General features: G+C 45.3%; 1 protein-coding gene across 1 annotated transcript in view; it reads right to left on the minus strand.

Moving 5' to 3' along the window:
- The window catches only part of IKZF3 (IKAROS family zinc finger 3), a 571,204-nt gene that overhangs the window by 416,627 nt on the left and 138,372 nt on the right, over positions 1-16,205 (minus strand). The window contains exon 2 of the mRNA XM_069634764.1: positions 6,926-6,979. Within this exon, the coding sequence (XP_069490865.1) occupies positions 6,926-6,965 (40 nt within the window). The 5' untranslated portion in view covers positions 6,966-6,979. The remainder of the gene's footprint in view (positions 1-6,925; positions 6,980-16,205) is intronic.

Consider the following 16,205-nt stretch of genomic DNA (forward strand, 5'->3'; position numbering starts at 1 on the left):
GGCTTCAAATCAGGGGTTTACAGATACCTATGCATGGGTTAGTTGTAATCCGGAAGGTGCTTATCTGATATATGCCATGGCTGCCTGCCCTATACAATTCTTTTCAGTTTAGCCTGGTCACATTGCCTCCATAATCCTAATTTTCAGGAACAGTTCTCTTCATTTTCAAAGTTACTGCAAGACTGACAACTTTGAGAACCTGGTTTGAAATATGCCCACCAACAGTGGATCATGGGCTCAAAGAGCAAGTGCACTAATCTAAATCAGTGACACTCATACGTCAGAATACAGGCTACTCACATACATTGAACTGTAAAAGGGCACCACTGACTGAATGGCTGCTGTCAAACAAAACACTGAGTTAATCTTGCTCTTTGATATCCTGTTTCATGTCTTTCAGGGGTAGTGCACTAATCCAGTATCTTTTTTCTTCTTCTAGTCAGTCATTTTATTTGTTTCTCTCTTACATGCAGCATCATTTTTAGTAGCTTTGAATCTTTGAAGACAAGTTAAAATAAATTGGTGTTGTTCTACCTTGTTTACTATTGAATTATCTGCTCCATTCGCATACATTTACCAAACCCCCACTCTCCTGCTACTCTGATTTATTTATTCTATGTGTGCATTTTTTAAGTAATGACGATACAAATGTTCAGGTAGGCCAAAACATTAGGGTTTTAAGTAGTTTCCTGAAAGTCCAATAGGATTGCTCTGATCTCACGCCCAATTGTAGGGAGTTCCAGTTTTTAGCAACAATGACCAGAAAGCTACTCCCCCACCCCCTGATCGCTTCCTCCTGAATCTGGGGATGGTCAGTTGATAAGCGTAGGGTGATTGGGTGGACCTTAAAGAGTGGGCTTCGGGACATTTTTGCGACGGGTCCCATGGGGCAGTTTTGGCAAGGCATTTATGCCTGATGGCTAAGGTCTTCAATAGTATGCGTTCACGTATGGGTAGCCAATGAGCTCTTGATCTTGCGACAGAGATGCACTACCACTTTTGTTGCTTTTTAATATTATTTTATTTAATGTATTTATTATTAATGATCCTGTTCTCCTTTTGCTCTGCACTTTCCACCTCTCCCCCCTCTTTGCACTACCCCCCAAGCACTTGCGCGTTCTCAATGTCACTGGGCCTAGTAAGATCATTGTTTTGTTCTCCCCTGTTCCCCTCCCTTGCCTTGTCGCGCTATGAAACCCTTGTGTATGAGCACGATAGAAATAAAATATCAATTCAATTCAATAGAGTAGGGGTAGTGCAGCATTTTCCAACCCCCTTTTACTTTGAACAAACCTTTGTGACCACAATCATGAGTTCTGTGTTCGTCTCTCGTTCCTGGCTCCTCACCCAATGGGGTGAGTTTGAGTGACAGTCTGAGCAGGTTGGGTTGACGAGTAAATGAAACAGTCACTGGGGACAATACATGGGTGGACATAGATTAAGGACAACCAACATTAGAAAGTGCAAGTAGGCGGTACGACCAGCTGTGTCAGGGATGTGACCTTGAAGGATGAAGATGTATGAAAATCCACGACCTAGAGGATTTTTTCTACTTGCCTACTTGCTTAAAATACATGCTACCAAGCAAGGTCTCAACCCCCCCAACACTGACCCAGTAGCCTCACACTGCTGAGGCCCAGTCTTTTTTGCCCAGACTGCAAAACATATTTTCCTTTCACATAAAGGTTGAACTAAAAAGTGTAACCTTCTTGTTCTACAGACCTTTGTGCAACCAAATAAACATTTGCCCACCGTGCCAAAACCTGTTCATGTCTTTCCTGATAGTCTATTAATGTTTACTCTGTAATGTTCCGTTATTATGCTAATACTTTGCCTATGTCTGTCCTACAAAGGTCATGACCATCCTAAACGTCTGTTCTTCAGCTCCTTTCTTAAAGACTCATTTATTTCATAGTAACAGGTTACACTAGCCCATGTAATGACACTGCAGTGTTTTGTCTTCAATCATGTTGTTTGTTTTCCAAGGGCCAAGAGTCCTTGGTGGTCTACAGAGGGAAGACAATGGCACGGGAGAAGCTTGCAATTGAGGGTGATGCACGGGAAACTATCATGGGTGTGTGGCATAAAGTGGAAACCAATATTGCCTGTGTTGCTTTGCACCACTCTTATGGTCTTACACCGATGAGATAATCCATAAGTACTATTTTAATTTTTTAATTTGTTATGTTTATTGGTTAAACATAACATTGTTAAAAGAGAACAATTTCATCACTACTACTACTACTACTAGGAAGACTTAAACACGGTGGCTAAAGTGTTCAAATATTTTTATAAAACAACAACTTTCATCACTGTTGCACTAAGTAAATTCACAAGAAAGTACAAAAACTTACAATCACACATCAGGGTCACATATACAGTAGTGTATAAAAGAACATTCAAAGAAGACCCGAGATACAAATATTTTAAAAGGAAGATGACTTTCATCACTATTATACTAAGTAAATTCATAAGAAAGTGCACACAAAAAATCCCAAGTCACACATCAATGTTACCTGAACGAAGACGTATAAAAAAACATTCAAAGAAGACCCAACATACAATAATCATCCAACTTTAGGGATTTAAGAAAGGATGTCACTGCAACCACCGTGAAGGAAGTGTGGCCTGACAGACATTCAGGCCAAACTTGCATTCCCATTCCCACTTCCAAGGCTGGCACACATTTATTTAGGTGGTTTCATCTCTGCGCCTTTAAGGGCCGAGCATGCTGTCATTAAAAGCTTGAGAGTTTCCTCCTCCCCTGCGTCCTTGCAAAAACAACAATCCAACTGATCAGCATCCAAATGGCCATGTCAGGATTTGTTTTGTCAGATGCAGGTTCCAACGGAAACGCATGAAGGCAAGCCTGACGCATTTTGCTGAATATGTGGCCAAAAAGGGAGCTAACATGCCTTGCCTCCTGTGGTCACCTCTCAGTTGACTCAGGGGGAATAGCCGTGCATTGTTTCAATAGTTTTGGCACAGTCGTGTTCAAATAGTTTTTTCACTATACAGTGGTTCGTTCTAAGTTCACTTACAGAGCTGGTTATTTCTCTTAGGAGATGATTGCGAAAGTTAAGGATCTCATTCATCCAAGGACCTTTCCCTGCCACAAGAATACTTTTGATGTCCAAGAATACTGAATCAGGTGCTGGACATAAGATTTTCCACAGCAACGACAGCGGTTTCCACTGTTTATCGTGCTAATAGCGAGATAGTGTCCAATTTAAAACGAATAACGTGTATGGATACTGAATTTGGAACGTGCAGGTCCCAACACCTGACTAGAGACTCAAGGCCAGGCAACGTATTCATTGCTGCTAGGGGATATATATCTAGCCCATACAAGATCTTAGGCACAATTTTCCCTCGTAACATTTTAAACTAGCTTTCAGGGAGTAGGTACCATAGCGGGCATTCACCCTCAACAGTTGGTTAGATAAGGGTATGCCCTGCCTCCGCCACATTATCAGCCTGTCAGCGATGGATTTGCCATGATAAGAAATCCAAGGTTTATCAGGGAGTTCACCCTAGCCGCTGGTTCTGAACCTATGTGGTTGATTCTTTGATTAACACATGGGTCATTAAGGCACCAAAAAAGGAATCATCAGTCATTACGACCCGAAGGTTGCCTACTGATTTCTTCAGAGTCAGCAAGTCGCTGTAAGGCCGAGCTGCCACTCCATGCCTGGCGTTTTGAAACAAAACCTTGAACCCATCAAACACAGGTGCCGTTTCCAACCAGGTCTCTTGAAGGCATATAATCGTTTGCAACTTTAATTCCAAACCTAGCTCAGGGTTGGAGAAGAGGTCGGAGTGGCTACACGTGTTTCACGACATAAATGCAAAAGGGGTCACCCCCATTTCCCCAATCCCCAGGGCTGTGTGGGTTTTAGGAGTTCATTGCATTGATTAGCCAAGACCAGTCCATGGTTTCCTTGGATGTTCTGATCTTTTGTCTCAGTGCCATAACCTCTACACTTAGCTGCGGTTGACTGGCCAAGACGTTGGTGGCAGCTTGTTTTATTTTGTTATTAACATATTTACACAGATCAAAAGCAAAGACTTGCAATGAGTCCCTCTGTTGCAAGACAATATCAGCAACCAGCTTTGATTTAAAATAAACAACGGAGCAATCAATTCGCCAGTAATCAGGGAAATAGACTGTACTTAAATCATCTGTGGAGATACCCGCTAAATTGGGAACCTCAGACAATAAACAAAGAAGGTTTGTGCGACTTGGTTCACTGCTCCATTTTCGGGGATTACACTCTCAAGCAGGATGCCATTTGGTATGCCCGGCTCTGGTGCATTATGAGATGTTCTCAAGATTTTCCAGGCACTCCCAAGTCCCCCTGGACCACACTCCTTCTGAGTGCTCCCCTTATTCCACAGAATCTGAGGGAGGCGATGCAAATAGGCCACCAACCTGATCCCCCTCCCCCCCAAGGTCAAATCCCACCTTCAAGCCACGGGAAGAAGTAGGTACCTCACAAGTCAATTGCCCAGAAGCGAGGAGGGCTGGCGAGGGCACGCTTTGGGCACCCCTTGAGGGATCAGGAGAAAATATAGGAGTTACGACTTTCTCAATTATGCTAATATTGGGGTCAAGGGGGTGGGATGCCTTGGCTTCATTGGTCGGGGGGTAGGGAGAATCGCAATCAGCTGCTTTCGAGAGGGCCATTCTGACAGCCAGCTGAGAAAGTAGTTTATTCAGAAAGTGCCTGGACGCCAGAGTGTTACCTTTCTGAGTGGAGGAATTTTTGATGGTTCTTTTCTTCTTCAGAAGGGCACTTTATTTAACAGGCTTGCGCCTTGCGACTGAAGAGGACTTACTCACCACATCAGGAGAGATTAGAATGTACTTGCCTGAATCTTCAGGCTCGACAGGTGCCTCACTTTTAGCGGCCTTCTGTCCCGCTGCTGATTTCTTATGGTAGGGTTTTTTTTTGCAGTCCCTCACCGTGGGAGAATCTTCATTATGCGAGCCTACCTCCACGACACCATCTGGGTGTTCTCTGACCAGAAGTATAACACCCCCCCACCCCGTCACAAACGATGACGCTGTCACCCAGGAACTCCGGCACTGCCACAGCCTCTTGCTGGTTCAAAGCCGCTTTAACTCCAACAGGCATCTGCTTTAGGTCCTCATTAGGCAGACTTGAGGGTGGCTCTGCTGGGGAGCCCACGACTATTGTCGCACCTGGTTTAGCATTGCCCAGCCCGTGGGAGAACAAAAATATCGTCGCTAGGACGTGCAGTTTAATATTTTCGAATTTGAACACAAGGGATTCCAATAGCACCCCTTCGAATTTGATTTAGTCTCCATTTTTAAACTTTCATATAGGGAAACGACCTTTTTTATCTCTACCAAGGAGTGTTCCCATGGGGGGGCTCCCCTGCCCATGGGACATAAATAGAACAACAGGCTTCCCAGGGGACACTCGGGCCGGGGGTGAGCAGACCGAGGAAATGGTGGAAAACAAATGTGGCATGTATCGCTGACCGATCATAGGAGGGGTGTCCGAAAACTTGAGTCTTTGCCAATTTAACTGTTAGATGACAGGCCCTCAGTCACTGGATGTAGGGTAACGTTGCTTTCTGATATATACATTGTGTTTCATCTGGAACAGACCCGATCATCACGTGGGACTTTCCCAAGTTACCAATAGGTATGAAAAAGGAGGTAATCAATTTAGAAGCAGGTTTACCCTGTAAGGGCAGCCCTAAGCCTACCAACCGTGGGCACGGCAAGTTCACCTCTCCCGACGACCCCGTTGTACAATGGGGGACGTCCTCCACAATACATGGTTCCACATTCTGACCAACGTCCGGCGAAGAGGGAAGAGGAAGATTTATAGCGGCCAGCATCTCTGCATCAGTGATTGGCACGAATTCAGTTAGGGCAGGTCACTATATTTTTTTACCACTCCTTAGTTCGTACATGCGGGTGAATTGCTTTTTCTGGTAGCCGCCAGCACCAATTAATGTCACTCTAGATTAACAGCACCCACCAAACCGGCCATAGCAGTACACAGGCTGTATAAAGTTTGGCGAACCCGGAAAGGAGTGCATCTATGCCTCGCAGCCCACACAGACTGCACCACTCTACTCCACTCTGCGGACTCCTGGAGATTTTGAAATGGACTCCCCCTCCAAGAGTAGTGGACAGCAAGGACAGACCGCAGGATTCCGGGAGCACGGCACACCACTCTGCTCCACCTAAGTACTATGAATAAACATCTGTCTTCAAATTTAGAACAAGGTATTTTCCAAAACAAATAGCTTCAAATCGATATTTTCACTATGCATACACATGTTTAACTACTCATCACATTCTCATTACAGTAATCATTCAAATAGCTTTTGTGATATTGAAGATAGCTATCAGCCCCACTTAGGAGGGCATACAGGGCCACAGCCTGCCAGCCCGAGCCTAGGTAGAGTAGACACGAGCGAAGCAAGGAAGGGAGAGAGTGCTGGGACTGGAGCAGAAAGCTCCCGTCCAGCTCGACAGTGGGGAGGCAGGGAGGGGTACAGTATATTGGAGGGGTGGTAGGTTGAGGAGTTCACTATCAAGATGGTGGCATCCAGGGAACGTCCTCGGGTGGCTGTAAAATGTAGGCGGTACACTGTGTGTTCTCATCCGCGTTTCCACCTTGTTTTAGCAGAATTGACGCAATAAAGTATCTAGCCAGTCTCTTAAGTGTGAGCGTCCCTCCTGAGTCATTGTAAAGCGATTTTACTGATGTTTATTCAATAAAACATTTTTTTAAAGTAAAGACTGACCAACAAAACGCACACACAGACCGGACACTAAACATATCAACTGCCAACACTTTAACAAACATCATTTTATTTGAGAAAACAAATAATTTCTTTACATAACATTCTCAAAATTCTGAATAGAAAGATGTGTTACCTGCAGGCTCAGGCAGGTCTTGGGGAGACCCACAGTCCATATTAGAGCAACTCTCTGAAAAAAAGGGAAAAAATGCTGTGATTGCTCTTGTGTCATTGATTGTGAACAAACAGAGAACATACATACTGCTTTTATGAGGTGCATATGTCACACTACACACGTATTATACACAAATGCCTCAACACAATCAACGACAATGCTACTTACGCAAAGGTGTATGTAATGCCAATACAAACTATATATGTAATACCACCAGTAAAACATACTTGTAATGCCACTTATAATCTAGATGCTCCAGGGTTAACAAGAAGTTGGAAGCTACTAGCCAGACATAAAAAGTCAGACGCCCCCTCAACTGCCCACTTTCACAAGTTGCAACAAATAACGTAACACGTATATTCAATTTTATTTAAGGTGTCCCAATGGTTGGGGTTTGTTGTGTTCCCAGGCAATTCACAAGGACACTGGGGGCCAGATTATCAAAGCTTTTTTGGTGCAAGTGAGGAGATGAGCTAGCACATCTCCTCACTTTACCCAAAAAGTGTCAGCCCAATTCTCAAAGGGCATCAGAATAAGCACATCTTAAATACGCTCATTCAGATGATCCCCCCCTTTTGCACAAATAAGGGTGAGTTTCAAGCCATTTAAAAATGCATCCCGAATTCACAAATGGGATGCCCTTTTAAATGCCCCAAATTCACTGTCACCCCCCTGCGCCTTTTGAAAGAGTTGCAGGGAAATGTACAAATCATGGCAGGCTGATTTCTGACCCTGTCATGATTTGTTTGTGAAGTGTGAGAGCCACATCTTAAACCACAGCTGTCATGCTAGCATGTACATCTCCCAAACAGGGATGGACATGCTTTTTAAGGTTTATGGTCATAATACCGAAAATATAAATCTAGAAAAAATAAATCTCGAAAAAAAAGGCTGAAAAAAAAAAATCGATTTTTTTTTATGACGTTTTTTACTCGAAATGGGGGGTTCCCCCCCAAACTCCCTTTTTTTTAACCATTTTTTTTAATCCCGGACCCCAAAATAAATATATAATTAAAAAAAGAGAAATTCGACTTTTTTTTCGAGATTTTTTTTCCTACCTTTTTGTCATTCGAGATTTTTTTTCCGAGATTTTGACCGACCACCGCTTTTTAATGGCCCGTCTCTGTGAAATGCACTCCCAACAACCACGTGGTTGCTGGGAACCTGCCATATATTAGTATTGGGAGTGCGTTCCAGACATTAATGTATGCAAGGGGGCTGGACAGTGCATCTTTGCGCTACAGCCCAGCCGCTCCTGAAATTCCCAGGTCACCTTTGTGAATCAGCGCAAATGAAAGAGTTAGTCCCCAGAGGACTTTATTCTTGCCTCACCTCCTCCTTCTCGTCACCGTCTCAGTTTCAGGGCATCTGCCCTTTCATTCTCTTCCACCTCTGGGGCACTTCCTCCTTCTCTGTTCAAGGGCTCCAACCTTTCTCTTGTCAGGACCTCTGCCCTTTCCTGTTCTGCCTTCCCCTTGGCCAGACCCTTCGTCTTTAGCTTCTCTGTCTTTCCCTCATCAACAACCTCTGCCTTCACTTCCTCTCCCCTTTTCTTGATTAGGGATGTAGCCAGGTCCCTACTCACATCACATTACTTTTGGTATCTGCTTCAATCTCCTTCCTGTTCTGTATTTTTGGTCTCCAACTTTCAGTCCCTTCTGGTCTCCAGGTTTTACACTCAATCTCTCCAACCCAGGTCTTAAAATCAACCTCTCTTCTTTATGAGTTAAAATGCACTACTCCACTCCAGGTCATACACTCTGCCCAGCAATCCTCCCCTCCTTACTCTCCGAGTCTTTCAATCTGTGCTTCCACTCCAGATTTTACAGCCAGCCCAGCAGTGCTCCCATCCTCTCTAGGTCTTACCTTCTGTCTATCCACTCCACATCTTACTATTTGACCAGCAATCTTTCTCTCTGCTCTAGCAAACGTCTTCCTCCCCTTTGACGCCATAACTTGCCTCCTCGGTACCACAAAACTCCCTTCCACTCTTTTCATGGGAGCTGGCTGTTATGTAGTACTTGGACTGTCTAGCCTCCTACTGACTGGCCAGCGGGGTCACATGCATGTTCTGGGCATTGTCCTTGGCAGGGATACTTTGTAGTCCTAAGTCCATGGGGGAAGTTTTTAATGAGGAAGCTGCCATCTTAAATCCCACTTTAATGTGTGTTTAGTGCTAGCTGGGAAGGTGATGTTGGTGTGTTCCCCTGTTTCAGTGTAGAGGGTTTCCCTTCCCCGAATTTCTTTTTGCTGACCTCCTGTGCCAAACAGTTCAGGATAGGCGTTGAGCATCACTCCTGTGGGGTGGGGGTTTTGAAAAAAACGTTTCTTGTTTGTTTGGTGCAGTGCTGGTATCCTTTCCCTTGCTTTTAATGGAGGGAGTGGCAGCCGGCAATTCGGTCTCCCTTGTGCTGCAATTGTGAGGGAGACATGAGTTCTCTTCTCCCCAATGTTCCTGCTAGTGTGGGAGGGAAGTGGTGCTATGTCTGTGTGTTATTAACTGTATGGTTAAGACTGGGCTTCGTGCTGCCACTCTAGATATCAAATGGATGAGGGGTGCATGTTCCCCAAGACTGCACCCTTTGAGGTGCAAAACACTTCTGTGCGTTACTCCTGTCTTCCCAATTATATTATTTACTCAAAATCTGTAAGCATATTTTGCTATACTGGTAGAGGTTTTCCTCTGTTGGTTGGAAAATAGGGATTATGGAAGATCTAGTCCCTTTCTTGTTAGCTGGTTAAGATGGTTTTGATTGTTGGCCCAGGGATGTATTTTACTGTCTAAGTGACCTGATTACGTCTTATGTATGGTGTATCTCCTTCCGTGTCCATAATTCCACTTCCTGGATCCAGTTTGGGTTTTGGTTTCATTCAAGTGAATAATTATGGGGCATGCTGTTTTTCTATGGTTTGCTTTTCCAAAAGGGATTGGTCTATTCCCTGAGATATGCTTTCAGCTCCAGTTGTGGACCTGTGGATACTATAATCCAGGTCAATGTGTCGAAGTCAATGTGGTCACTTTGCATCACGGCATACACACAGGACACAAACTTCTTACTCGGCAAGAGTCAAATATCAATAGCCAATGGCTAGTATATATTTTACGGCCCGTTAGATATGCTAGTTCTTAATTATATGTGTTTTGTTCTCTTATAAGCTATTAACAAGCTATTAATTAGCTTGTACAAGCACCTTATTTGCCCTCACCAAACTGACCATGCTTATACAATCACCACCATCCCGTCACTTGCCCAACTCAAGTGGATCCTCCTTTGCTCACAGCCAGTGCTTTGAATCAATTGTTTGTTCTGAGCGATTGCAGTTTTTTAGCATTCAAAGCAAAAGGGAGACATTTTGTATATTACCTTGTTTTCATGTCCCATTTCTGTATACGGTATTCCAAGACTGGATTACACATTTTAGGTGTTAACAAAAAGAATAGTTGACCTGAATAGGAAGATTCTGCCTTCTGCAACACAAAAAAATAAATGTGTATCCTAGGATAAATGTCTGCTAAACGTATTGCAGGATGTTACTGCACAGAGTGAGGGCTCATTCAAGGGATTTTGTCTAGACCTTGAGGCTACATCTGTATTGTTGCATCCGGTTCGGGAGCCCTTGGATACTGTGCTCAGCTCTGGAGGACACATCTGGAATAATATGTCCAGTTCTGGATGCATCACCTGAATATTAGTAGTATTGTGTCCAGGGTTTGCCAAACCTTTTATTGACACAATTCAATTTAGTAATTAATCAATAGTTGACAGCGCTGTGACCCTCACAACCTGCAAGTTCAACATTGAAAAGTTGCTTGCTACTTAAGAGTTTAAATCCCTGGTCCCACAATTAGCACATTCACAACTTTCTCATAAATTGGCATGCAGATTTAAGAAATTCTCGAAAACTGTGTCCACTTATGGAAAAACACCACCAAACAATGCAGCACCACACATTGTAGAGGCAGGTTCATGCCTTGTAGGCCACACGTTTCAAACCTAGTAAGATAGCTCAAGTGAGTTGAACAAAAGTGTGTGAATACTTTCGCACACCACAAAAGACAACGGACTAACACCAGAGCCGTTTACCTGACATGTCCCAACACAAGGGTCAGGCAAAGTCAGGCAATTGACCAGGATTGAGCACGAGAGCACATGACGAGCAAGGCAGACAGCACAACGAAACAGCAATCCAAGCACGGTAGTTCAAGAGGAGGAGAAAGGCAGTGAGTTCCGAAAGGGCGACAAGGAGAGAAGCAACCGTTCCCTTTCCGACTCAGACCCTCAAAGCCTCCCTGAAAGGAATCGGAAGACCGCAAACAATAGCAAGTGTGTATTGCAGCAGATGTCAACGGTACACGGAGCACGCCTATACTGATAATCAGAACCGGGAGAGACGTTTGCTACCGTGGTAAAGGTCTTGACTCCAGAGACAAGAAAAGCCAAGCAGTTCATCACAGCTGGTGAGTCGAGGGGAGAACCGATAAGAAACCGAACTTTGTTGAACGAAAGTTGAAAAGGACAAAGAAAAAAAAGTTCAAAGAACTATTAACATTAAGGGAAAACCAGCTGCAGAGAGGTCCAGCACCACGTGGGTGCTCATTCAAGAGACTCTGGTTGATCCACGTTTGTTGAAAGTACCGATACCAGAAGGCCGTAGGAGAGCTGGAAGGAGAAGGCCAAAGTGGTCATACAAGGGTCTAGCAAAACCCCCTGTACAGTCAAAAGTCTTTGACCTACATGGAATTGAAAAGCTAAGGGAGCTGAATCCTGCATAGTGAGAAAAGAGAAAGGATTGTGCGATTGGCAAGCGTGAACCCGACTAAGGGATGCCGATAAAAAGGGCAGAAGTCTGAAGTCCCGGCAGAGGGTTGTCCACAGTGAACTGTTTAAAAAGACATTAAGGCTTGTGAATGCCACAGGGGAAATTGTTGTGAAAAATGCTGTAGCGAACCTGACGGAGGGAGACCGATATTTGAGAGGGGGACCCAGGGGTGAAAAGTCATCACCCAACATACATTTGGAAAGGAACCTTTTGTTTGTTATTTTGAATACATCAGGTCCTAGGAGGCAAGAGACTTTTTGTAGAAAAGAGACTTAACCACCAAAGATTCTGATAGCTGAAAACAGAACCGTTGTCTCGTGCTGGCAAAGCTTGAGAGTGTGCTGTGCTCAGGCCACCCGCCTTGTCCCATGCTCAAAACGTGGGGAAGGGAGACCCCCGGCTACCACATCCTGACTGATCATTTTTTAACGCTTTTCTTGTGAATCATATCCCACACTCTTTTTGTATTTAGTGGTAAGGATTGGCAATATTTTTTTTAGTATAGGCCCTTTTAGGTGACAAGACGCTACTAAGACTGCCTCAGGTTTGGTGGTGTTTGATCGTCTGACAATTGAACGCGGCAAACAGACAGAAAACAAACTGCCTGCATGCAATCAATTGTCAGAATATCAAAGCGCAACCCAAATACACGCACACCAACCCACACCCCCCACCCCACTCCCCTACTTAGCTGTTTGCTCGCCGCCAGGTCCCCTTCACCCCTGCGGCATCAGATCTGTCCCTCTAACGCGGGTCGGATCCGACGCCGCAGGGTCCCTTTTTCTTTTTTTTCGGTCCCCCGCCTCCCATGTTGAGGAAGCAGGGGGCACCCCTGCAATCCCCCAAGGCTAATACATACCGATCACAGGGAGCGGGGGACACCCCGCAAACCCCCAACCACATGTATGTATTAGCCCAATTGTACGTTTTTAATCGGTCGAATGGTACAGGTCAAATTTGGTCAAATGTACCATTCGACCAATTAAAAACAAAAAATTATGCTAATACCCTGTCTCACTGTCTCCAGAGCCCTGGTTTTCTCCAGACTAGACTACGGCAACAGTCTCTTTCTCAATCTTCCCACTTCTACCCTTCGACCTCTTCAACTTATCAGAACAGAACCACAAGACTTATCCTTGCCCTCAAGCCCAGGGACTGCATCTCTCCGGCACTGAAATCCCTCCATTGGCTCTCTGTGGCTGCAAGGATCAAGTTCAAGTCCCTCTGCATAGTCCACAAGGCTTTCTGGGGACGGGGCCCCTGCTATCTACAATGCTCTCTGTAACGCTCACCTGATTCCCGTAGAGGCGCCGGTCTTGACTGGGCGTATACTGTATCTTCAAAGGTGATGTGTAACACACGGCTGGCTCTTTGGGCTGGACCTCTGTGCACTGTATGTCTGACTCGAAGGGTAAGATGTCTGCAGATAGAAAATATGGGATTAAGGAAGTGGGTTATTGAATGTCTCTCTCTTCTTCCCTTTCTCTTCTCCTGTAGAACCCCAAAGGTTAACGCTCTCACCTTAGGTAAGTGAACGCTGTGCTCTCCATCTGCCTCGGGGTAGGGTGCTGTAACCAGTTTCTTCACTGTATAAGGGGAGCAGGCCTCTGGACTTCAGAGGACTGCTGTCCGTCGTTTACTGCACGAACGGTAAGTTTCGAGTAATTCTAATGTCTTTAAAGTCTTTAGTAATGATGTCTCTTGTTTTGCAGGGTTCCGGCGATGGCGGATGACGGGCTGAAGTGAGTTGAAGATGGAGCCCGTGTGATGAATAGAAGCGCCTGGAAGCACGTAAGTAAGCGCTTGTTGCCTGCTTCACGATGCGCTCTAACTGTCTTTTTATTTTGCAGGTACAAGTTCGGAGCGGCTGCAGGGTGCCGGAATACCCACTGGGTTAGATGTGGAAAGGAGTAATGGCACGTGAGTATTAAAGTTCCCCAATGTCTTTAAACGCACCTTGTTTTGTCTTTCAGATGCGGGATGCAGCGCCGAAGGCCTCCGGAGCGTGCGAAGAGTTGGTAAGCTTTTGTCTTTCAGATGCCGGAATGCAGTGTGAAGACCTCCGGAGCGCACGAAGAGTAGGTAAGCCTTTGTCTTTCAGATGCCGGAATGCAGCGCGAGGCGTTGGTGACAGCCGATGGACCAGGTAAGTGAAGAGCTGTCACTGAAGACCGTAATGCTAACCTGTTCTTTCTTGTCTTTATAGGTGTTGCTGAAGACTGGATTCAGGATGGTAAGCCTTTTTCCTTAGGCCCAGGATCAGATGCAGAAGACACGATGAGCGTTCTGCTGCAGAGGATGCAGAATAACGCAAAGCAAGATTCATCCATCGGGTGTGGTTTAAATAGCCTCCTGTAGTGCTTAGGTGTCTCCTTCCACAGCCACGCCTAGGTAAGAAAAGAGTTCCTGCTTTCCAGAAGAGTTCCAGTGTTCTGAATCTAGGGAGTGGCTCCTGCCCCACCCAACAGGAAAAGTAGTTCCAAACAGAAGAGGATCAGAGGCTCAACTGGCAGGCAAGTAAGCAGCATGGTCTGCTGCAGGTAAGTCCACCCAAGCATTATGAGCCCGGCGCTTCCAGCGCTGGGACTGGGCATATTTATGAGCCTGGTGCCACTGGCGCCAGGACTGGGTCCAAAAGGTCCCAATTGGGACTGGTTGGCACTCGGAACCTGGGTTATGGATCTGCTTCCAAGGGAGTTGGGAAAACCCTGACCTTTTGGAAGCAGAGATCATGACAGTACCCCCCCTCAAGGCCCCTCCCAAACCGGGCTTCTCCGGGGGTTTTGGCTTGTCAGGAAATGTTCGGTGAAATCTTTTGATTAGGCGAGGAGCGTGGACATATTCAGCAGGTTCCCAGGATCTCTCTTGGGGGCCGTAGCCTTTCCAGTCAATTAGGTAAAATAGTTTAGATTTGGAGATCTTGGAGTCCAGAATGCTTTTGACTTCAAACTCGAGTTCTCCATCAACTAGGATAGGTTTTGGAGATTTAGTTAGTCGGGTTTGAGGTTGCACGGGTTTTAATAGAGAGACGTGGAAGACCGGATGTATCTTCATGTGCGGGGGCAAGTCCAACTTGACCGCTACTGGGTTTACTATGGTAGTGATGGAATAGGGACCAAAGTATCTTGGGTTGAATGTGCGTGGCCCTTTTAGAGGTAGATATTTGGTGGATAACCAGACTTGATCCCCTACTTGATATTGAGGGGTTTCCTTCCGATGTTGATCTGCTCCTTTCTTGTATTGTTCTTTAGCCCTTTGAAGGTGAGAAACAGCTTCCTTAAAGGCTTGGGTGATTGTAGAATGCAGGTAGTCTACTGCTGGTGTTTCAAGATCTTGGAGAGGATCCAACTCCGAGGTTCGAGGGTGACTGCCGTACAAAAGAAAAAACGGGGTTTTCCCAGTTCCCGAATGGACAGAGTTATTGTAGGCATATTCGGCTATCCAAAGGATGTCCTTCCAAGTTTTTTCAGTTTGTTGCAGCATGCAGCGTAAATACTGTTCCAGAGTTTGATTGGTCCTCTCGGTTTGTCCGTCGGTCTGAGGTTGGTGACTGGTCGATAGTCTCACATCAATTTGAGCCGACCGACAGCAACTTCGCCAAAAATGAGAAATAAATTGACTACCTCGATCCGAAATTAGAACCGAAGGAAAACCGTGCAGTCGGACGATGTTTTCGAGAAATTCTCGGGCCAGAGTTGCTGCTGTTGGCAAGCCTTTGAGCGGAATGAAATGCGCCATCTTGGAGAATAAGTCCACGATTACTAGAATCGTATTGTATCCGGAGCATGGAGGTAGATCGGTGATGAAGTCCATAGAAAGCGTATGCCAAGGGCGAGGTGGGATGTCAATAGGGCGTAAGAGGCCTGCTGGTCTTTCCTTTTGACTCTTGTTTTGGGCGCATACTCCACAGGACATTATAAAGTCTCTGATATCTTTTTTCCAAGACGGCCACCAGAAGTAGCGCTTGATCTTTTCTGAGGTCTTGGCCATACCGGGATGTCCTTCCATTAAAGAATCGTGATAACAAGAGATTACTTTTTTCTGTAAATCTGTGCTGGGTAGGTATAATCGTTCTTGGAAATACAATAAGTTGTCCTTTACTGCAAAGTCCTTTCCCTGCAGATGCCAATTCTGTATGTCTGCTGGAGTTACAAGTTGCCTGGCTTTATCCTTAACTTCCTCTATGGATTCTGTGGCGATTACACCCAGAATTCTTTGTTCGGGAATGATTGGTACAGGTTTAGGGTTGATCAAGTGTTCTTCCACTCCCATCCGAGAAAGGACATCAGCTTTACCGTTCTTTGTACCAGGTCGATAGGTAATTATGAAGTCAAACTCGGCAAAGAATAATGCCCAACGGAGTTGTCTAGAGGATTGGGCTTTTGCGGTTTTCAAATATTGCAGGTTTCGGTGATCCGTA

This window comes from Ambystoma mexicanum, chromosome 13 (assembly GCF_040938575.1).
Source record: "Ambystoma mexicanum isolate Mex_15411 chromosome 13, UKY_AmexF1_1, whole genome shotgun sequence".
Classification (NCBI taxonomy): domain Eukaryota; kingdom Metazoa; phylum Chordata; class Amphibia; order Caudata; family Ambystomatidae; genus Ambystoma; species Ambystoma mexicanum.